This window comes from Protopterus annectens, chromosome 1.part2, assembly GCF_019279795.1.
Source record: "Protopterus annectens isolate FY-2018-M chromosome 1.part2, PAN1.0, whole genome shotgun sequence".
Lineage (NCBI taxonomy): Eukaryota > Metazoa > Chordata > Ceratodontiformes > Protopteridae > Protopterus > Protopterus annectens.
In genome coordinates, this window is record NC_056727.1 from 634145329 (window position 1) to 634168145 (window position 22817).

The 22817-nt window shown below is 41.6% G+C and overlaps 1 protein-coding gene across 1 annotated transcript in view; it reads left to right on the forward strand.

Annotated features, from left to right (window-relative positions):
- The window catches only part of SCCPDH (saccharopine dehydrogenase (putative)), a 283335-nt gene that overhangs the window by 254837 nt on the left and 5681 nt on the right, over positions 1 to 22817 (forward strand). The window contains exon 6 of the mRNA XM_044060187.1: positions 12843 to 12960. Within this exon, the coding sequence (XP_043916122.1) occupies positions 12843 to 12960 (118 nt within the window). The remainder of the gene's footprint in view (positions 1 to 12842; positions 12961 to 22817) is intronic.

Consider the following 22817-nt stretch of genomic DNA (forward strand, 5'->3'; position numbering starts at 1 on the left):
ACTTTGGATAAAAAAATCTCATGAATCCTGGTAAGGATAGTTCTCTTTTGCTAAAATACCTTTCAAATGAAAATTTATGTGTTTTGCTATAAGAAAGGTCTTCGATGCCTTAGCTTCTACAGTTGGTCTCAGTGGTGGATTCATCAAACCTTTATGAATTTTGGGAATACCAAAAGTGGTGGGAGTCCTGGGATACGGGACTGTAAGAAAATCTAAATCAGACGCATCAATCTGACCATCGTTGAACAAGTCATCAAGTATTATATCTATCCTTTTATAGGCAAAATTAATTTCATTTATAGATACTTCTTCATATGTATCAGTATACAAAAGTACAAACATTTTCTTGATGTAGTCATTTGTTCCCATAATCACCAGGCCCCCACCCTTATCAGATTTCATTATTCTTATCCTTCTATCTGAGATTATTTCTTTCAACAACCTCTGTTCGACCCCACAAAGATTGGCAGGGTAAGGGCGGCTGGAAGACAATTTCCTAATATCATATTCACACATTTTATCAAATAAACTGATAGGGTGCAGTGGTGGATTAAAAACACTGGGCCTTTTGCAAATGTTAGAACCACAAGATAAAGAACCCAAAATTCAACTACCTTTTATATATATATATATATATATATATATATATATATATATATATAAGCAGTACCTCATTAAATTTAACAGCTCTAGCTGGTATAAAAGTTAGCCCTTTCTCAAATACATCCACCCAGCTAGTAGTGACAGTCAAATCACTAAGGTTAGATCTTGAAATTACCTGTTTCATTTAAAACAATATTACCAGGCCAGTTGTGGGGTTCTGTCTTCTGTTCCTCCTCCCCCTTTACTACAGTTCTGCCATTCTGTCGAATTGTGGCTCGGCGATGCTGATGTCTCTGCCCCCCCACCACCACCACCACATTAACCCGTTCCTCTCCCTCTGGTTCATAAACCGTTCTGACCTCGGTGGGGTTCCTAAAGGGGCTGCTCTATTGCCTTCATTACCATCCTGAACCACGGAATCCTCTTGTTCATCAAAATCGCAGGGTGGGGACTAAAGCCCCTTGTTCTTTATAAAAAAGATATGTGCTTTAAAACCCTTGTGGAAAGGCCTGTCTTTAACCATTCTAATGGAGTTATGGAGAAATGTAGCCACTGCTCCCAATGTAAATACGTGTTAGAAATGACAGAAGTATCCAGAATTAGGGTTCATGTTAAATGTTCGAACATCCAAAATGTCGAACATTACATGGTCGAGACCAAATGTTCGATATTTGGATGTTCGAACATTTAAAAAAAAAACGAAAGAAAGAAAACACAGGGAAAAAAACACTTTAACAGTGTAGGCAGAGGGGCAAGGCCCCGCTGCACACCCCCCCTACTTAACTATGCCAACTCCAAGACCGCACTTCAGTGCAGAAAAGGGAAATTCTCCCTATCTGCACCGTACGGTGCCATTGAAAGTCTATCTTCGAGCACTCAAAAGTTCGAACGTTTGGTCTCGACCATGTAACGTTTGAAATTTTGAGCGTTCGAAGATTTGACAGGTACCCCCAGAATTATGGGGTAATTAAGTTAACCCAGAGGTTTTATTGTCATAGCAAAGGGGTAGTTTGTCGCAAAGTACCAATATTGTGAAAGTTTTATATGGGTAAGACTAAAAGAGCTTTTAAGGATAGAATAAACCAGCATACTTACGATATTCAGAAGGGTGATGAACAGCACACTTTGGCTAAACAGAACGTTTTGGCTAAACATATAAAAAAGAACCCTTCCCATTCCTTTAAGTTTATAGTGATTGACCAGGTGGACTTGTTGATTTATTTTTGGAGTATATGGAGTTGGAAGTGGCAGTTAAGGGTGAATGCCCCTAACCCCCCCCCCCCCCGTTTCAATGAAATAACCTCTATTTCTAGTGCGTTAGTTAAGAGCACAATTTTGTGTATTAAAAGGGTTTTGATATACATTAATCCTTTGCAAAAACTGTTTTTATTTTTATTATTTGCAGTTTTGATTGTATTTTTGATATTTATTAAGATTTTGAATTTAGTATTTTTTGAGTATAGAATATGTTAGTAGTCTTGAAATTGTATAAAAGTGGACTGGCTAGTTAAGGTAACCAAGCAATTAATTGATGTAATTGTTGTATAGGTATTTTTAAGTGTGTATATAATGTCATGACGTTTGTGTCTTGCATTATTCTGAAGAAGTCCTTTTACAGCGGATGAAAGCATATTAAAACGGAAGTTTCTATTTCTTGTCTCACTCTTTTATTTATTTATTTATTTTTGGTTAGAAAGTCTGAACATCATTTTTCTCTGTGACGACATATAGTTTCAAACAAATGGGTTCTGAAGGTCATTCATCAAGGTTACAGATGCAAAGGGAGGAAATTCTTCCTTTGCAGGGTGTCATTCCTCCTCCTCCAAATCAGACTCTCTTGTTTCTACTGGTTCTTCATCACATGCTCTCCAAGGAGTGATGGAACCAGTTCCCCCTTCCTGGGTGGGGAAGGGTTTGTATTCAAGGGTGTTCTTGGCGCCAAAGAAAGAAAATGCTTGGAGACCAGTTCTGAATCTTTCTTTCTTAAACCTGTTTGTTATATTGCCCAAATTCCGAATGAAGTCACTTCGCAATCTGTTAAGTCGTCTTCCTCTTTCCGGTTTTCTGGTAACACTGCACTTAAAAGCTGCTTGTAATTTCATCCCTGTTCATCAGACTTCAGATATTTGTTAAGGTTTTGTGTGTCTGGATCACATTATCGGTTCTATTCCTTACCCCTTGGACTATCCATTGCACTAAGACTGGTCACAAAGTGAGTAGCTCCAGTTATAGCTTATCGCAGAGTACAGTGTAGCCACATTTTTCCATTTGTCATTATAGAGTCTTTTTCAAAGCATCAGGAATGTCCTTCTTGGGTGAGAGATCTCCTTCATAAGCTGGGATTCCAAGATAACATTCAGAAGTCTTACTTGACTCCTTCACACAAGATTGTGCTCCTGGGATGTCAACTAGACCACTCCGTTCAAAGAGCTTTTCTTTCAATTGAAGAAATAGATATGTATCTAGATCTGTTTCTAAGGTTTACCTCAACTTCAGTCACTGTGAGTGAATACCTCAGGATTTTGGTTCTCCTGGCTTTTATGATTCTCCAGATACCACTGTATCTTGTGTGGAGTCTTGTCAGGTGTATCATAAGTTCCTTTGGTCCGAGCACCAACACCCTTTCTTTTCAAATCCTAGCACTGGGGTTTGTCAGAAGAAAAATCATTTGGTGGAAACAGCAGATAATCCAGGTTTCCCTTTCCCACTCTGTATTCCAAAGCAGTTAGTCACCACAGACTCCTTAGACTTTGCTTAGGTAGAGGTTATAGGAGTGATAAAAATGTAGGGTGTGTGGGACACCAAGGACAGAAGTAAGCACATAAATGTCAGATGCTTACCCTGATCAAGGCAGTCGTCATCCTTGTCCCTGGGGGCCTGTTCAAGTTGTTACAAACAATATCACAGTCATGTGGTGTATCATAGTCATGTGGTACATCAACTAGCATGGGCATCCAGATCATAACCCCCTTTGCAACTAGCCATGTTAGCTTGGTATATAGCACCGTCGCCCTCTACAGGCACCCAACATTCTGTCAGAGCAAAATTATGTAGCAGACAAGCTGAGCAGGACCAAGGTAGACACAAATGGAAACTGGATTGGGGATCTCCCAAGATTTTATATCTGTAGGAAATTCCTCAAGTAGACCTCTTCGCCTCCTCTCTGAACAGTCAACTAGCAATGTTATATTCTAGGACTCCATTCAAGAAGGCCTGGAAGACGGATGCTTTTTCTTTTCCTTGGACAGGAATGTTCCTGTATGCTTTTCTGCAGTTTCTGCTAATATTTAGTGTGCTTCTGAAGATTCAGAAAGAATACTCCAAGGTCATTGTTGTGACTCCCTTCTGGCCCAGGCAACCTTGTTTCTCCATCTTTTGGAAATGGCGAGGGTTAAGTATCCAAGCTTCCTCACAGAATGGGTTTACTCACAGAAGAACAGGGATGTTTGATACACCCCAACACGTCAACGGATTGCCTGGATAATGGTGCTCCTTTTAGGCACCTGTTTGCTGAAGATGAGCATCAGGTACTAATGGAGGCAAGAAAAGCTGCTACTAGAAAATCCATATATTAGCAAATGGAAAATATTTTCTAGTTGGTGCCAACACCGTAACCAGCACCTGTTCATGGCTAGTTGTTCTTTGGCTTCGCAATATTTGTATGTGTTACTAGGCTATGACCTTTCCTATTCCTGTATCAAGGTTCATTTATTGGCCATTTCAGCATTTTTGCCTATGGATCCTCCTCTTTCAATGCAGTCTCATGTCAGCATTTTTGAAACATTTTTTGCACAAGTGGTGTCCAAGTAAACTGATGGCCCCTTCTCAGGATCTTAGTTTTGTGGTAGAGAAGGTAAGACATGCTCCATTTGAACCAGCTAACTTGCTTGACTTCAGGATGTTCTTCATGTTTCACTGTTGCAGTCATCACTTGTGGGTTATTCCTGCTGGATAGCCCTCAGACAGCCTGAGTACCAGAATAAAGGTTTCCCTCCTGCATCAGCTCTTCTGTGAATGTGGCTGACATCAGGTCATCAGGGCTATAAAGGGAGACAGCTGACATCATTACATCAGTCTTTCTTGACGTGGAGCCCGAAGCAGAAGCAGTTTTGCGAGTGTGTCGGTCTGCCGTTGCTAGAGTGAAGGCAACCATCTAAAGCCAAGTACCCCTTTGGGGAATCTTTTCTTGCCTTAAACTGATGTCAGAGAAGGCTAATAACTGTCTCAGTTGTGGAAAGTAGATGCCGCACCAAGACTTCCATTCTCTCTGTGTCACCTGTTTAGGCCCAGACCACGACGTTCCAGGGTGTTGGTTCTGGAACCTCTTTAATGCTCATAATGTAAAAAGAAGAGCTGATATTGTACCGAGGCATTTTAGTTAGTATTTTCAGGAACATAAAATGGCGTTGGTCTCTCAGGCAGTTACTGACTTTCCTAGGAAAAAAAAGACAAGGTATAGGCCTCCAAAAGTTAGGTCCTCTGAGGACCCCGGACTATTGTCCACTTTTTCTCAAAGCAAGGTTACAGCTGAACTCAGTGAGGTGCCTTCGCAGCCCCTGACGACAGCTGCAGGCCTCTGTCAAGACCCATTCGGAGTCCAGTACGCCACTGGATCAACCTCCTCCTGCTGAGATGTCGTTTGTTCCTCATGTGGTCGGGTCCGGAGTTACTTTGCAGGCACTTCTGCTGAGCCCCCACCGACATCCGAAGTCAGAATTAGACCGACAACGCTGCCGGTCAAGTTGACTCTGTATAAGGCTAGTAAACCAGCTAGGCCCAAGCCAAAATCTACCCCTAAAAAGATACCTCCTTAGGGCTCCAGCCACCGACCTACTTCTAGCCAGCCAGCCCCTCAATCACAGCAACTTCTCAGAATGGCAGAAGACCTGTTGACTCTGATCAGGGGTAGCCAACCTCCCCCTCCCACACCAGCCAAAAGAAAGAGACACCCCCCCCCCCCCCGAGGTCCTCTCAGACCAGTAATCGGTGGATTCAAACCTAGAGGAGTCAGACATGGAAGACCAGCCCTTAGCAGCATTTGAGGACTCTGATGTTGATCCATTCCAACTGCCCTGAGGACCTTTCTTTCGGGGGAAACTCTAAACACTTCCAAAGAACATTTTCAGTGGGAGGCCCAGTACTACCCCAGTCTAAAAAGAGACTCCGGGAATTTCTAGATCTGCCTCAGCATAAGCCCCTGGCCATTCCTTCTATCCTGGATATAGGGCTGATTCTAGAAAAACATCCTCTACTATCTCCAGATTCTCTCCCTCCAGCACCCAGAAGACCTGATGGGATACTACAGGGTGCAAGACACTCACAAATACCACTAGACCCTGAAGTATCCACTCGGGGCCCTAAGGGAACTAGAGCAAGCTCTTAGGAAAACCCCATCCCAACTGACAAAGAAAGCAGAACTCTAGACAGAATGGGCAAAAAGGTTTACACCTCAGCCAGTTTAGCTGTTAGAGCATTAAACAGTCAATTTCATATGATTAAATTCCAGCAGAATATGGTCGAACTCATTAAACAGAAAATATCTGCCTTGCCTGACAGTAACACTATCAGAGAATTAACAGGCCTCATACAGTCTAGCTCATGGGTAGCAAAGTACGCCTTACATTGTGGTTATGATGCCTTGGAAGCCTTTACCAGGGCTGCAGCTACAGGATCAGTTATCAGAAGCCACGCCTGGCTAAGGGAGCAACCTTTGCCTGACCAGGTAAAATCCAAACTTTTAGATGCCTCTTTGGATAAAGAGCAGTTGTTTGGTCCCAAGGCCGAGGAGGTCGTCAAGAAAAATGGAGGGCAAAGCCAAATCCATGCAGACTGTAAAGGATTTTTTGCAGGTTCCGCCTCCCAAGTTCAGCAGAAACGTCCTACCAAGCACTGGTCCTTTCCCTCTCAAGCTAAGCCAGTACAGAAAAAGGGACGCAGAGACAGAACCCCTAGGCTGCAGGCACACAGCCAACAAAGAACTTGGCAGTGGTTCACTGCCCCTCCAAGGCAGGGTAGTTCTAAGCCCACTCCCTTCCCTCCCCTCTGCCCCCCAGGTCTTCCTAGAAAACTGGCAGGCTATCACCTCAGATCTGTGGGTCCTGAAAATTGTTACCAGAGGGTACATATTTCTGTTTCAAAGAAAAGCTAAAGAGATCAGGTTGCCCAGACGTCCCTGCAAGCCAGACAGTAGAAGCTATTAGCCATATCCAAAAACTTTACACCCAGGGTGCTGTAGAACCCGTGCCCAATGAACACACTGGGAAGGGATTTTACTCGACTGTTCCTGGTTCCCAGAAAAGAGAGCACATGGCGCCCTATCCTAGACCTCTCTACTCTGAATCCATCCCTTCTGGTTCCAAAATTCAAAATGTTGATAGTACAAAATCTACTGCCTATGTTTCTACCACAGGCCTGGCTAGTGACCTTAGATCTGAAGGATGCCTACCTGCATATTCCTATCAGAGTCTCCTGCAGGACTTACCTAAGGTTCAGAGCAGGATCCCAGCACTTTCAATTCTCTAAACTGCCCTTTGGCTTATCTGCTGCTCCCAGAGTCTTTACAAAGTGCTTGGCTCCGATCATTGCTTACTGCAGACAGATAGCCGTACACATTTATCCCTATCTAGATGATTGCCTCATTCAGGCAGAAACTAAAGAAAAGCTCCTGCAGGACCTTTCCTTTGTGCAGACCCTACTGACCTCACTGGGATTCACCATAAACATGGAGAAATCCCAGCTGCTGCCCACATGAAGGATTATCTTCCTGGGCACTCTGCTAGACACATCCACACAAATGCCCCCCCCCCCCAAAGTAGACCTTTCTGCAGTCCTACTTCCACCAGTTGGCATACAAGACCCATCTCACAGCCAGGCAAATATTACAAGCCCTGGGATACATGACCTTCTGCATCTTGCTAGTACCCCTTGCCAGATTGCATATGCGGAAACTGCAGTGGTACCTAAGGAACTTCAGGTGCCAACACTCCCAGTCTCTGGAACACCAGCTACCACTAATTCCTTGCTTAAGGAAGAACTCCTCTGGTGGGCCCAGGCTTGCTTCCTAAACAAGGGCCTTCCTTTTGTCCTTCGGCTACACAAGCACACCTTGACCTTGAATGCCTCAGACATTGCCTGGGGAGCCCACACTGGAACTCTGCAAACCCAGGCTTTTTGGGAACAGGAAGTTCTAGGTCTCCGCATCAATTTGAAAGAAATGTTAGCAGTGCACACAGCTATCCTAACCTATCAAGAGCATCTGTCACCAGGGGTACTCCTAATCAGATAACAGGAATTCTAACATCAAGAAAAAATCTTTATTCAACAAGCAAAGCTTTCGGGTTTACACCCTTTGTCAATACTAAAACACAAACTCAACACAATTAAACTTTTAAAATAGGAGCGTGACTATCACATGACTACAGCCAGCCAATCATGCTGTAGTAAATAAAACGCACAGTATATTATGCAACTATAAAGAGATACCTAATGAAAATTATCTCTATAACAAGGATTTAAATATACTCTTATATACAATGTGATATACATTCTGTGCAAAACATTCTAAAAACTTGTTTTAAAAATCTTTTAAAAGATTCTAATATTTAGTATGTTGCAGCTTTACCAGAATAGGTTTTAAAGTTATAGCAGTATTAAGGCCAGGTGGAACATCTGCAGCTAATTGCAATATCCACTGATATTCTTTTAGTCTAAAGCAGGTTCTTCAAATCACACCCCCACAACCCCCCCCGGTAAGGATCTATAAACTACATCTATTTCTCTCAATTTAAACTTATGACCATTGTCAGTACTCATAATGTGTTTACTTAATGCATTCTTCTCATTATTCCTTCATATGTCCGACTTATGTTCTATAATTCATTCATTTAGCTTTCTAGTGGTTTTACCCACATAGAAAGAAGGACATTGAACGCAGGTTGCCAGGTAAACTACATTAACACTAGTGCAGTTCGCTGTCACTTTAAAATTATAAGCCACATTTGTGGTGGGGTGTTGAAAAATTTCACTGCCTTTACCTAAAATGTCGGTACAACAGGAACAGTCCATGCAATTAAAGGTGCCAATCCTCATTTCTAACTGTGGTGTATATTTAGAATTAAAACCTTTATAACACAATTTACTTTTCAAATTTCTCACGTTTTTATAAGAAAAGTACGGCTTAACGCCTAGTATTTCCGTAATCTCAGGTGAAACCATTAATATTAGCCAATTTCCTCTCTCTAATTTGTTTTACAAGCGGTGTTCTGACATTATATGTCATGCCATATCTAATTTTCTCACTTCCTGAAGTAACATTTATTTTAGGACTGTCATAATCTTCTTTTGCACTAAAAATAGGTTTGTGTCAGTGTTCTGCCCCTTATAACTCTCTCACTTATCTCTAACATCTGTTGGCAGTCATAACCACTCAATAAAAATTCATTCTTCAAGTCTTCCAACTGTGTTAGGAAGACAGAATCATCTGTATTCAATCTACTGACCCTATTAAATTGTGCTGTCATTATTCCTTTGAAAACATGCGGAGCATGCATACTACATCTATTAATATACATCCCTGCATATACCTCTTTCTTATGAATACTGGTCTCTAAACCACCGTGTTTCAACTGTAGCTGTAAGTCCAAAAACAATATAAGATTCAGAATATTCCATCTTGAATGTAAGAAAAGTGGTGGTACTATTCAAGTAATTAGTGTATTCATGTAACTCATCAGCTGTTCCTTTCCAAATGATAAAGCAGTCGTCAACAAAACGTTGGTATAAACAAACCTTCTGACTCAATTCAGAGCACTGCATACATAGTCTCCCATTGATGGAGAACAAGATTGGCATACGTATTAGCCACAGATGTCCCCATTGCTACCCTGGTCAACCGCAAATAAAATTCACTATCAAATAAAAAAATGTTTTTAGATAAAATAATATTTGTGCACTATTGGATATAGTTTTATCTCCCTTGCTGACATCACGTCCTTCCTGTCTAGGAATCCCCTTATAGCTTGTATTCCATCCTCATTGAGAATAACTGTAGATAGTGACATTATATCCAACGTCACCAATAAATATTCACCTTGATGCATCTCTCTTCCTTCTAAGATGTCATACCAGTTTCGCAATTTCAAGATAATCTATTGTATCTTTTAATATATTTCTGCAACTAGGTAGGCATTTACTCAGTTTTCTCTGCAAATATATAGAAATAGGCTCAGTTACCCAACCTTTGCCAGACGCTATAGGTCTCATGGGAGGATTTAAAAGTGATTTATGTATTTTAGGTAGCCCATATAGCTGTGGTGTTATGGGACAAGGTACAGTAAAGAAATTAAATAAGTCCAGATCTATAGCCCCAGTTAATTGTAAATAATAAATTAACATATTTACTTCGCTATACATTTCTTAACTTCCATGGGGGAAATAAGTTTAAAAGTATTTCCTTCCCTCAACAGCAATTTCATAGACTCCATATAACTATCACGGTCCATGATGACCACAGAGCCCCCGCTTATCAGCTTATTTTATAACCAGATCTTTATTATTCTGTAGGGCTTTCAGTGCTAGTGACTCCTCATAAGTTAAATTATATTTCCTCTGCTTAGCATTAACTGAATATAACGTTCTTAACTTCACGTATACCATGAAATGCTGTTATTACTGGTACACTTACAGGTATAAAAGTGATTTTTCAAACACATTTCCTTTAAGTAACACTTTTAAATTCATTGCTCTGGAAAACTGTTTTAGATCAGTCAAGGCAGTCACTAAGTTATCCGTTGCAGCTGGTATAGTATAAAGTTCAAACCTTTCTGAAGTAAAGAAAGGTGCGAGTTTGTTAAAACAGCAGAAGATAAGTTTAAAGTACCTTGAATTATCTCCGGATTAATTTGCCCTGACCTACTGGGCTCTCATTCTTCCATTTGGTCCCGTATGGGACCTGCATTTGTGATGGTCTTTCTCTTGAAGTGCTCCGTTCTTGCACTTTTTCGGGCTGTTCCAACTGAAAACGTTTCTGCGGACCAAGAGCAGAAACGTTTAAAACAAGCTGTTGGCCTTTTTTGCTGCCTTCCTTTCCAACTTACATAGTCCCTGAAGTACGCCGCATACTAGGGTTGCATCAATCCGCCATGCTTACTGCTTGAATGATCGAGGTCGTGGGTGTGTCTTTCACCAAATCCACCAACCTAGTGGTGGATTCTATGGTAGCCGCATTCTGATTGGCTGACGATACTGCTCTCATCTCCAGGAAGTCATCAAGCTCATTCAAAGAATTATTCTTACATTGATTAAATTTTATATTCTGCGACTCCGGTCTCGGCCAAGAAAATATATGGCCTTTTTGAAAATCCATTATAGCCCTCAATAGCTTCCATTTTTTAGCTGCTTCAAGTCGCTCATCTAATTGTTGTAATCTGTCAAGCATCTTTTGATATGCTGCAAGCATATTAGAGAAACAGGACATCTCCATCAGCATATTTTCCATGCTCATTATTTCTTCCTTCAATTCATTTTCTGTATTTAAGAAAAAAAAAATCATTCATCAAAGCCATGTAATCAAGGCGCAACTTCAAACTGAGTTCTTGCCAGCGTTTGAGAAGTTCTGGATAGGCATTGCCATAAGATGGCATCTTTAAGTCTCGTAAGCATTGTGGGACACAGACAGACTAAAAAAACTCCAGCTATTATCTGTCTCATGTTATCTACTAAGAGGTGATCTCTGCTGGACTTACAAAGCCATGTCTGACCCAGCTCTGTTAGAAATGCTACATCTAAAGAAATTCCAATTCCTGTGCACCACACACTCAACCTCATTACCACAATCAACAGAACATGCTGGAGGGACAGGTTCATAACCCAGGGACTGCCCATGCTCAGGAGTAGACTTCCCATACATGTCAAGCAGAGCACCACACTGGCCGTCTTCAAGAGAAATCTTGATGAGTGGAAGGGAAATAGAAAGTTCACCCCAGGGATCACTCCAGTGGCTTTACTTGATAGAGGCACTGGGAACTGACATCAGACAGCACAGTGCCAGGACATTTCTATGGGTTAGGCTTGTAAAGGCTCCAGGGCCTTTAGCCTAGTACACACCTATAAACTTGTAAGTCTTATCTTAGTGTACAGGGTTTACCCTTCTGACCCACTCCTCATTGTGTTGTTGTTGTTGTGTCTTTCGGCTTTTTCCCGGTTAGGGGTCGCCACAGCGGAACTCTGGTCCGCTAATGATTGGCAGTGGATTTTTACGCGCTGAGTTGCCAGCCCTGACGCACAACCTTTTCAACGAAGGTACGCCTATTCACGCATGTCTCCTCACAGAAGACGCTCTAGCTGAGAATCGAACGGGACAACGTCTTGCTGTGAGGCGACAACGCTACCGCAGCACCCACCACCGCAGTTGTGTGTAAAAAGGCATAATTGATTATTCCTTTACCCATGCTATTTCTGGTACAGAAAGCTACTTTTCTGTATCGGGTTAAAGGCTGGTGTTGCATTTTAAGTAAGTGTAAGTACCATCTGTGATGTAACAGTTGCCCCTTTTTATTGCATATAATCAATTAAGAGATGTAGTAGGTGGAGAACAGAATATACTGCAGGTTATGCAAATAGCACTGGATGGTGTTCATTGTCCACTTAACATGTAAGCTTCACTGTCTCTGCTGTGAGATTTAATGCACTTCACAAACACATGAGCAAGTGAAAATAAATCCTCGGAAAGAAGAGCATACCTCACTTTGCTGATGACCTTGTACGTAGGATGACATGCCTGTGTGACACTTCTATGGAGCGCAGATTTTTGTGGAGTGCAGATATTTCTCTCTCTTTTTGGTCTGCTCAGCCTTTGCTGAGGTGCAGTGCTAACTATAATGATTCTTGACCTACCTTTGGTGCACTTGAACTCTTTTACTCCCAGGGTTAGGGTTATGAACCCAAACTACCAGAGTGTTTGTGGGATCCAGTAATATGTTTCCTTAAGTGTAGGTAGTAGTTATTTTTAAGTGCTGTGATTTTGTGATCTTGGTGTGCAGTTTGCCCTAATTACTTTTTTTTTTGTTGGCCACTGTATTATATGGTCCTACTTAAAACTGTTCTCTATCACAAGTGATTGTGTTATGGTATTGGATTTAAACTGCCTTGAGTAAAATGAAGCCAGAGTTAAGCATGTAGGTTTATGGAGCACAGAATGTAAATATCTAGCCAAATAGTAGTAATTTTTTTTTTGGTTGCAGAGGAGCATTGTTTTACAGTAATGAACTGAAGCAGTACGCTGTTCCTTTTATGGGATCTGATCCATCTGTGGTAAAACGGACGCAACGTTATTTGCATGAAAATTTGCAAGAAAGTCCAGTAAGTAGATTTTTGGAATGAAGTAGTGAAACATTTATTAGTAGTGTTCCATTAAGGGTCTGTTTGTCCTAGTATCACCATCTGCATCGGTTGTTCTACAGTGGCGGATTAAAGAAAACCAACTTCTTTCCCCATGTAAGCTTTTATATTTGGAATATTTAAAGATGTGTTTGACAACAGTCAGTTATTTGGGGATACATTTCCCTCATACTCCCATTTAGATAAAAAGTTTTCAGTGTTTTGCTGCTACACTGGGTGTGCCTTTGTCTTTTGCTGGTTTGTTTCCTGTGCCAAAAACTGCATTGCCTGTGAAATCAGTTTCTAAAAAAGGACTTGTGTAGTCTTGACTGCCACCACCTATGCTACCTCTCTGAATGCGATATCTGTCATCTAGAAGATCACATAGAACTAAGACTGGAACAGACAGACAGTTGTAGCAACAACATAGTTCCCACTTGTCCATGCAGTTTGTTTAGATGCTTCATCTTTCAGGAAGGCTTTACTGCGAAAACACTGAATTTGTACTCCTTATTTTTAGCCTAAATCTGGGTCTTTCCTATTTAAAAAGACCATGTTTGGCTAAGTTAAACCATGGGTCATTTGGTAGTCCTTCAGTTCTATACTTGGATATCAGGCAATACATTTCTGGGCATTGGTCTAAAGTTTGGCAACACTTTAATCTCTGATCCTTTCCTTTCTGTCAAGGTCTCTGCAGGGTACCTTCATCAACAGTGCAGCTGTTTTTGTCTTAAGTCTGCCAGCTGTGAAGCTTGGGCATCATATTAGAGTGAATCTTACCTGAGGGCAAGTGATGATTTACCAACCCAGTGTTATTTATTTATGCATGTTACCATGGTGGTACATTGATCCTAGTGTGCCTTTTAAGGCCTGCCTCGTGGTTCAGACCTCACAGTAAATTACAATATCACTACACAGTTATAAAAGCAGTGTATAGTAAAAAGTAGTTGAGACTTTGGCATACTGTGTTTATTATCCCAATGAATATTTTTCAGGCCTGACAATATTACTAGCATTGTCGCCTCACAGCAAGACATTGTCCCGTTCGATTCTCAGCTAGAGCGTCTTCTGTGTGGAGACATGCGTGAATAAGCATGCCTTCGTTGAAGGTTGTGCATCAGGGCTGGTAACTCGGCACGTAAAATTCCACTACCAAACATTAGCGGACCGAAGTTCAGCTGTGGCGGCCCCTAACCGGGATAAGCCAAAAGACACAGCAACAACAACAACATAAAAGTCAGAGTATAATATAACAAGTAATGAAGAATTTAGCAGACTGTTATTTAAATACATCTATTCATGCTTATAACTAGAAGCTAACTCCTGTAGTGACTGTGTGAACATCCAACACCATCTACAGAGTTTCCTAGACAAGAGGGGAGCACAAGTAGATTTCAGGCCTTTTTATGTGTCTCTCTCTCTCACACACACACACACACACACACACACACACACACACACACACACACACACACACACACACACACACCTGCAGTTTAGGAAGCACCAGTTGATCTTGCTGTATGTATCTGGAATGTGGGAGAAAACCCATGCAAATGCATACAGTCACGATAAAATAAAGAAGTTAAAAAAAAAAAAAAAAAAAAAAAAAGTGGACAGAGGATATTTCAAAGGGAACTTGGCCGTTTTATACTAGTGTTGAGAAATGTAATTACGAGACGCACAAAAAAGTGAAAGGCTTTAAGTTCGGATAAATGAAGTATTTGATGGGCAGTTACATTTTGTCATAATTCCCTCCATTCCCCAGAGTACCTCAGAACTTGTTTGCTGATTGATCCAGTACTATGTGGAGTTGGAGGACTCTGGCTAGTAGTTAAATGATAAGTGTTCTTTCCCTGTCCAAAATTTATATATATTATAACTTTATCTTTGAGTGGTTAATCCTCCTTTATCTTCCTATAATTTTTTTTCCTGTCCTAAAGATATTATTTAGATACCTTCAGGAATGTGTTTGGACCAGGCTTCGCTCTTCTTTTTTTTTTTCGCTGTTTAAAAAAAAAAAAATTGATATTTTTTCTGATAAGGTTGCTGTAGTTGGTTGCTGTGGTTTTTCAGTTTGTTGGTTGCTGTCAGTCTTTGTTTCATAATTGCTGTGCTTGTGTTTCCCTGACAGCATGTTGGACAAAGCCATTGGCTGTAAAAACTTTCTTCCTGTGCCTACAAAATCCCTCCACACAATCCGCACTCCTTGTGCTTATTGTTTAGATGTTGCCCATCTAGATGCAGACTGCAAGAAATGCACCTCTTTTGGAGCCAAAGCATTACAAGGGAGACGAGACAAACTTGTGTTGCAGGGCCTTCTTCCCACCCAAGTGGGGAGTTTGGCTTCTGCTGCTACAGAAACAACTTCTCCTGATCAAGAGAGTGAGAGAGTTAGGAGGAGAAAAAGAGAGGGAGAAACCTAAGGAAGAGGAACAATGGTAGAGGTTATGAAACGTGGCAAATTAGTTACACGGAATAGAAAATGTTTGACATGTAGAAAGGCATTCTTAAATCAGAAATAGATTATTTTACAGTATTTGATGGAATACGTAAGGCAGAAGAGGAAGCAATAGTAACAAGGTTTACAGATAATTTAGCAATATGGATGGAGATAAATGCAATTAAAGAACATGCAAAAAATAGGAAAGGGAATAAAAAGAAGAAATGAAAAAGGAAAAGAGGAAGTCGTATAATTATGAAGAGACCTTGTTACTATGAAAACATTTTACTTTAGTTGGTCTGAACAGTGAATTATATTTAAAAGTAAATTAAATTTAAAAGAAAGTTAATGGTAAAGAAAAAGAATTGTACGAAAAATTATGAAATGAAGAATCTGTTATAGAAACAAATATATTTATTACAAGGATAAAGGAAAACATGTCAACATATTTGAGTAAGATCATGAAAGAAGATTGATAAGTAAAATGAAAAATAAGAAAGGAGAGGTGTCAAAACCATGGCCTTAAGCTTAATGCCGAAAAATGCATAGTCATCCACTTTGGGGAAAAACTCAGTTCCCACTAATTACCTCATCGATGGCAGCCCACTGAACACTGACGGCGTTATAAGAAATCTGGGGACACAGGTTGACAGTAACCTCTCCTTTGACCACCACATTGCCACTGTGGTCAGAAAGTCCTTCTGTGTGGCACATCTCATTACCAAGGGTTTTGCGTCCTGGAAGAAAGAGGTCATCATCTCTCTCTCCTCTTCCCTCATACCTCACTAGACATCTGCAACAGTTGGAGAGGCCACAAAAGTACCTCATGAAGAGGATCCTAGGCCTTAAACACATGTCCTACATGGACAGATTAAAAAAACTTCAGATATTCTCTGTCTGATATTGTCTGCTAAGAGGCTATCTCTGCTTGACTTACAAAGCCATGTCTGACCCAGCTCTGTTAGAAATGCTACATCTAAAGAAATCCCAATCCCTCCGCACGCTCCAGAAACCTCAACCTCATTACCTCAATCAACAGAACATGTTGGAGGGACAGGTTCATAACCCAGAGACTGCCCATGCTCAGGAATAGACTTCCCATACATGTCAAGCAGAGCACCGCACTGGCCCTCTTCAAGAGAAATCTTGATGAGTGGAAGGGAAATAGAAAGTTCACATCGGGGATCACTCCCGTGGCTCTACTTGATAGAGGCACTGGGAACTAACGAGTGGCACGATGCCAGGGCACTTCTATGGGTTAGGCTTGTAAAAGCTCCAGGGCCTTTAGCCTAGTACCACCTATCAACCTAAGTGAAAAGACCCAGAAAAAGGTCGCCGGGTCAGATGGATCAGTCTACTCTGGCACTCGAGACTCTGGGGTATTCAGATTCAGAGCCTCGCCAAGCCTGGTCACCTGCACTCCTTCTTTCTTCAAGAGAAGTGTCTTTCTTGGCCATCTTCTGTGATGGATTAAGCCAGTTGTGCAACTTTAGCTTCTGTATTTAATCAGTGGAAAGTTTTTACACTCAAGGAGTTGTCCAAAATATGACATAACTTAACAAAGAAGCATTTCTTTTGTTGATCATGCTGATGGCTGGATTTGGTTGTGTTTTAGAAAAGAGCACAATATGGACTTGGCAAACTTATATAGGACATTGTAAGTATGTGTGGGCAGTATAAATGTGAAATTATTCATTGTAGTGACATTGATATGTGTCCCTAGGACAGAAAATAGATGGGGGTAAGTACCAACTTGGAGTTGTATTACTTTGTCTAGAAAAAGTAATTAAGCTCGTATGCGAATAGACACTATTTTTTCCATTTTTTTTATAAAAAGTGTGAAGGTGTCCAAAATGGAGAGGCATTAAATAGCCATGTGTAATGAAGGACATGTCAGCATTACATTGTTTTAGGGCAGTAACAGGTTGGGCATGTTTGCATAAACTCTGACTGAGGGATTTAAATGAAGTTGGTGGCAAACAACAAATTTAAGGTAAATATTTAAGATTATTAGTTTGAGGAAGATCTAGTGGGTGAGGGCATTATGGCTCAGGAAAATTAAATTTGCTTGAGTTGATTGGAATGTGTTTATGAATACTAATGGAGTGTGAATTTGATTAAAGCTTTTGTTTAATGTGCATCCACTTGTGTTTACAATTCCGTATACAAATTTAAAAAGTATGTATATAAACACTAGTTTTAGTATTATGGAAGTAATTAAAAGGGCCTAAAGTGTAAATATATTTGATTTAAGGATGTACAAGAGGATGCCCTTTGGGTTAAAAATGCTGAGTTTAATAAGGCAGTAGACATAACGGCACCCATTGTATAAGGAACGTACTTTCAAGGCCATTAAGTCAATAAATTACAAGATTGATGTAATTTAGGAAATGCCATGCTGTGTAATTTGAACTGTATGAACCCAGCCACTGGGGATGCACAAGCCAGTGTATTTCTTTGTGCTGGTCCCAAGCCCGGAAAAATGGGGAGGGTTGCGTCAGGAAGGGCATCCGGTGTAAAACTTCACCAAATCATTCATGCGGACAGCAGTAAATATTTGCATATTGTATCGGTCGAGGCCCAGGTTAACAATGACCGCCACTAGTACTGTTAGCCAACAGGGTGCTGGCAGATTTGGCTGAAGGAGGAGAAGAGGGGGAAGGCATAGCTGAAGGCTAGGACTATGGTAGTGAGGGTCGGAACTTTGAATGTTGGCAGTATGACTGGTGTAGGGAGAGAACTAGCCGATATGATGGACAGAAAGAAGATTTGTATATTGTGTGTGCAAGAGACCAGATGGAAGGGGAGTAAGGCTAAGTGTATTGTAGGTGGGTTCAAATTGTTTTATCATGGTGTGGATGGGAGGAGAAATGGCGTAGGAGTTATCCTGAAGAAACGGTATGCGAAGAGTGTTTAGGAGGTGAAAAGAGTGTCGGATAGAGTGATGTTTATGACGCTGGAAATTGATGGTGTAATGATGAATGTTAGTACATATGCTCCACAAGTTGGGTGTTCGATGGATGAGAAAGAAAAATTTTGGAGCGAGTTGGATGAAGTGGTGATGACTGTACCCAAGGGTGAGAGAGAGAGGTGATTGGAGCAGATTTCACTGGGCATGTTGGTGAAGGGAACAGAGGGGATGAGGAAGTGATGGGTAGGTATAGTGTTAAGCAAAGGATTACAGAAGGTCAGTTGGTAGTGGATTTTGCGAAAAGGATGGCCATGGCTGTAGTGAATACTTATTTTAACAAGAGGGAGGAGCATAGGGTGACATACAAGAGTGGAGGAAGATGCACACAGGTGGATTATATTTTATGTAGGAGCGTCGGTTTGAAGGAGATTCGATACTGTAAAGTGGTGACAGGGAAAAGTGTAGTTAAGCAGGATAGGGTGGTGGTTTGTAGGATGACGTTGGTGATCAAGAAGAGGAGGAGGAGTGTAAGGGCAGCACCAAGGATGAAATTGTGAAAATTGAAAAAGGGTAATTGTGAGGTGGAGTTCAGGGAAAAGTTAAGACGGGCAGTGGGTGGCAGTGAAGAGTTACCAAACAGCTGGGTAACTACAGCAGAGCTAGTAAGGGAGATGGCTAGAAAGGTGCTTGGTATGACATCTGGACAGAGGAAGGACGACAAGGAGACATGGTGGTGGAATGAGGAAGTACAGGGGAGTATACAGAGAAAAAGAGGTTGGCAAAGAAGTGGGATTGTCAGGGAGATGAAAGTAGGCAGGAGTATAAGGAGATGAGGTGTAGGCAGGAGTATAAGGAGATGAGGTGCATGGCAAAAAGAGAGGTGGCGAAGGCTATAAGGATAAGGCATATAAAGAGTTGTATGAAAGGATGGACACTAAGGAGGGAGAAAAGGACCTGTACCGATTGGCTAGACAGGGGGACTGAGCTAAGAAAGATGTGCAGCAGGTAAAGGTGATGAAGGATAATGAGGGAAGCATACTCACAAGTGAGGAGAGTGTGTTGAGCAGATGGAAGGAGTACTTTGAGGGGTTGATGAATGAAGAGAATGAGAGGGAGAGAAGGTTGGATGATGTGGGGATAGTGAATCATGAAGTGCAATGGATTAGCAAGGAGGAAGTAAGGATAGCTATGAAAAGGATGAAAAATGGAAAGGCTGTTGGTCCAGATGACATACCTGTGGAAGCATGGAGGTGTTTAGGTGAAATGGCAGTGGAGTTTCTAACCAGATTGCTTATTGAAATCTTGGAAAGTGAGAGGATGCCTGAGGAATGGAGAAAGTGTTCTGGTACGGATTTTTAAGAATAAGGGTGATGTGCAGAGCTGTAATAACTACAGAGGGATTAAATTGATCAGTCATAGCATGAAGTTAAGTAGTGGAAGCTGGGTAAGAAGGGACGTGATGATTAGTGATCAGCAGTATGGTTTCATGCCCGGAAAGAGCACTACAGATGCGATGTTTGCTCTGAGAGTGTTGTTGGAGAAGTACAGCGAAGGTCAGAAGGAGTTGCATTGTGTTTTTGTAGACTTAGAGAAAGCATATGACAGAGAGGAGTTGTGGTATTGTATGAGGAAGTCGGGAGTGTCAGAGAAGTTTGTAAGCTTGGTACAGGATATGTACGAGGGTAGTGTGACAGCGGTGAGGTCTGCGGTGAGAGTGACGGATGCGTTTAAGGTGGAGGTGGGATTACATTAAGGATCAGCTCTGAGCCCTTTCTTATTTGCAGTGGTGATGGACAGGTTGACAGATGAGATCAGACAGGAGTCCCCGTGGACTATGATGTTTGCAGATGACCATTGTGATCTGTAGTGAGAGTAGGGAACAGGTGGAGGAGACCCTGGAGAGATGGAGATATGCTCTAGAGAGGAGGAATGAAGGTCAGCAGGACTAAGACAGAATATATGTGTGTGAATGAGAGGGAGGGTAGAGGAATGGTGAGGAGGCAATGAGTAGAGGTGGCGAAGGTGGATGAGTTTAAATACTTGGGATCAATAGTTCAGAGTAATGGTGAGTGTGGAAGAGAGGTGAAAAAGAGAGTACAGGCAGGATGGAGTGGGTGGAGAAGAGTGTCAGGAATGATTTGTGACAGACTAGTACCAGTAAGAGTGAAAGAGAAGGTTTACAAGAGGGTAGTGAGACCATCTATGTTTTATATGGGTTGGAGACAGTGGCATTGACAAAAAGGCAGGAGTTAGAGCTGGATGCGGCAGAGTTAAAAATGTTAAGATTTGCACTGGGTGTGATGACGGTGGACAGGATTAGGAGTAAGTATATTAGAGGGTCAGCCCAGGTTGGAAGGTTTGGAGACAAAGCTAGAGAGGCAAGATTACTTTGGTTTGGACATGTGCTGAGGAGGGATGTTGAGTGTATTGGGAAAAAGATGCTAAGGATGAAGCTACCAGGTAACAGGAAAAGAGGAAGGCCTAAGATGAGGTTTATGGATGTGGTGAGAGGACATGCAGGTGGTTAGTGTGACAGAGAGCAAGATGCAAAGAACAGGAAGAATTGGAAACAGATGATCCGCTGTGGCGACCCCTAACGGGAACAGCCGAAAGAAGAAGATGATGATGAGAATCATAGATTCTGCCATGGAGTTTTGTCAGTATTGGTTGAAAGATCAATATAGGACGATGTTAAGAGCCCTTCTTTCTCCATTTTGTTTACACTTCCAGCATTATATGCCGTTTGGCCATGATGCCACTTCACGCCAGTCACTCCTACCATACCCCTTCCCGTCATTGGCTGTTGCAGTGCCTTATCCCACTAGTCAAACCTAGGCCATCTGGTTCATAGTCAAGACTTTTATGGATTGCAGATGATGTCCACTTAGCTTCAAGTGACTATGAACACCTGCATGCAGTAGAATGATGAATAAAAATCAGCAGCCTAAATTGGAAATTCAGGTTCTTTTCCAGAAAAGAGTAGTTTGCTGTGTGCAGATGAAGAGGCAGCAGGTTCATCAGCTTGAGAAGTTAGTCTTGGGAGTGTTCATAGTATTCAGACTGTGGAGGGGGAATCTGTGCCTCATGTTCAGACCTCAACAGACCCTGTCCTCTCAGCTCTGTTCTTCTGAATATCTTCAAGGCCAGTGATGTCATTAACTCCCTTTCAAGAGATTTTAATCGCTTTTACAACATAAATAGAACATGCTGAAGGGATAGATAGATACCACAGAAGTACCACTTCTTTGGAATAGTCTTCTCTCCACATAAAGCAAAGTACTTCCCTTACTCTGCTCAAAAATAATTTGGAGGAATGGGTGGGAAACCTCAAACTCATCCCTGGTTTTAGGTAGAGGTAACATGCAAGTGTTCTTCCCAGCTCTAGGTTATTCATACTTAAATTACAAAGGCTAAAAATGTAATGAGAGTGCAGGGCTAAGCTTCTAAAGATCCTTCTGGATCAATAGCCTAGTAAGTACCCATGAATATAGGCTGAATGTGGTTTTCATTGAACACCCTCTAATAAAGTTTTTAGGCGACCCCTGCCCCAACTGTCAAACCTTCGTCTATTGGATTTGGATACATTTGTTTATCCATGATTGGAAGGTCCTCCATAACCATGTAGATCAGAGCCATCTGGGAGGAGGGCTATTGTTTAGGCTGCTTGGAGTTGTAAAGAAGAGACCTTAACCACTGAGCTATTGTGCTGTTTCCAGCAGCATTTCACTCATTTGCTTTTAGTTATATACCTTTTTACATAGATCATAGTTCAGAAGGGGATTCAGACCATCAAACCTACTGGTTATTAAATAAAGCTCACCATTATGTATTGCGCATAGTGCATACATGTATATGAACACTGAAAAAGCAGTCTGCTCAGTGTTACACCGTACACAGACTGTAATACTAAAGCGGAGATTCTGGATAAAAACTTCCTAACGTGATATGTTCATCGTGTTTCACTGTTGCAGACTTAACCGATGGGTTATCCAGCTCCCGGTAGCCCTCAGTCGGCCAGAATACCGAAAGTAGTAAAAATGACGTCTGTTGCCATCGGTTGTAAAGGATGTCAGGGCATCGGATACAAAAGGAGGCAGCCGATATTACTTCCTCAGTCTTCCTTGCCGCTGAGCCTGAAGCAGAAGCTTTTGAGGCATGAGTGCCTGTCGGCAGTTTACCTTGGTTGGTTTCCAACTACAAGAGTTGAAGTCTGCTACAGCTAAGTACCCCGTTGGAGATCCCCTTTTCTTGCCTTAACGAATGTCAGAAAAAGTTAATAATTGCCTTACCTGTGGAAAGCAGATTCCCCATAGAGATTTTCATTCCTATTGCATTATTTGTTTAGGCCTTGACCACGACGTTTCCAAGTGTAATCTCTGTGCCTCCTTTAATCTGCGTACTATCTGTCGTCGGGCTAAAATTTTGGCTAGGCATTTTGGAGTTTGGCCTAAGTTCATTAGTATGGCATACACTGGTCTTCAGGCT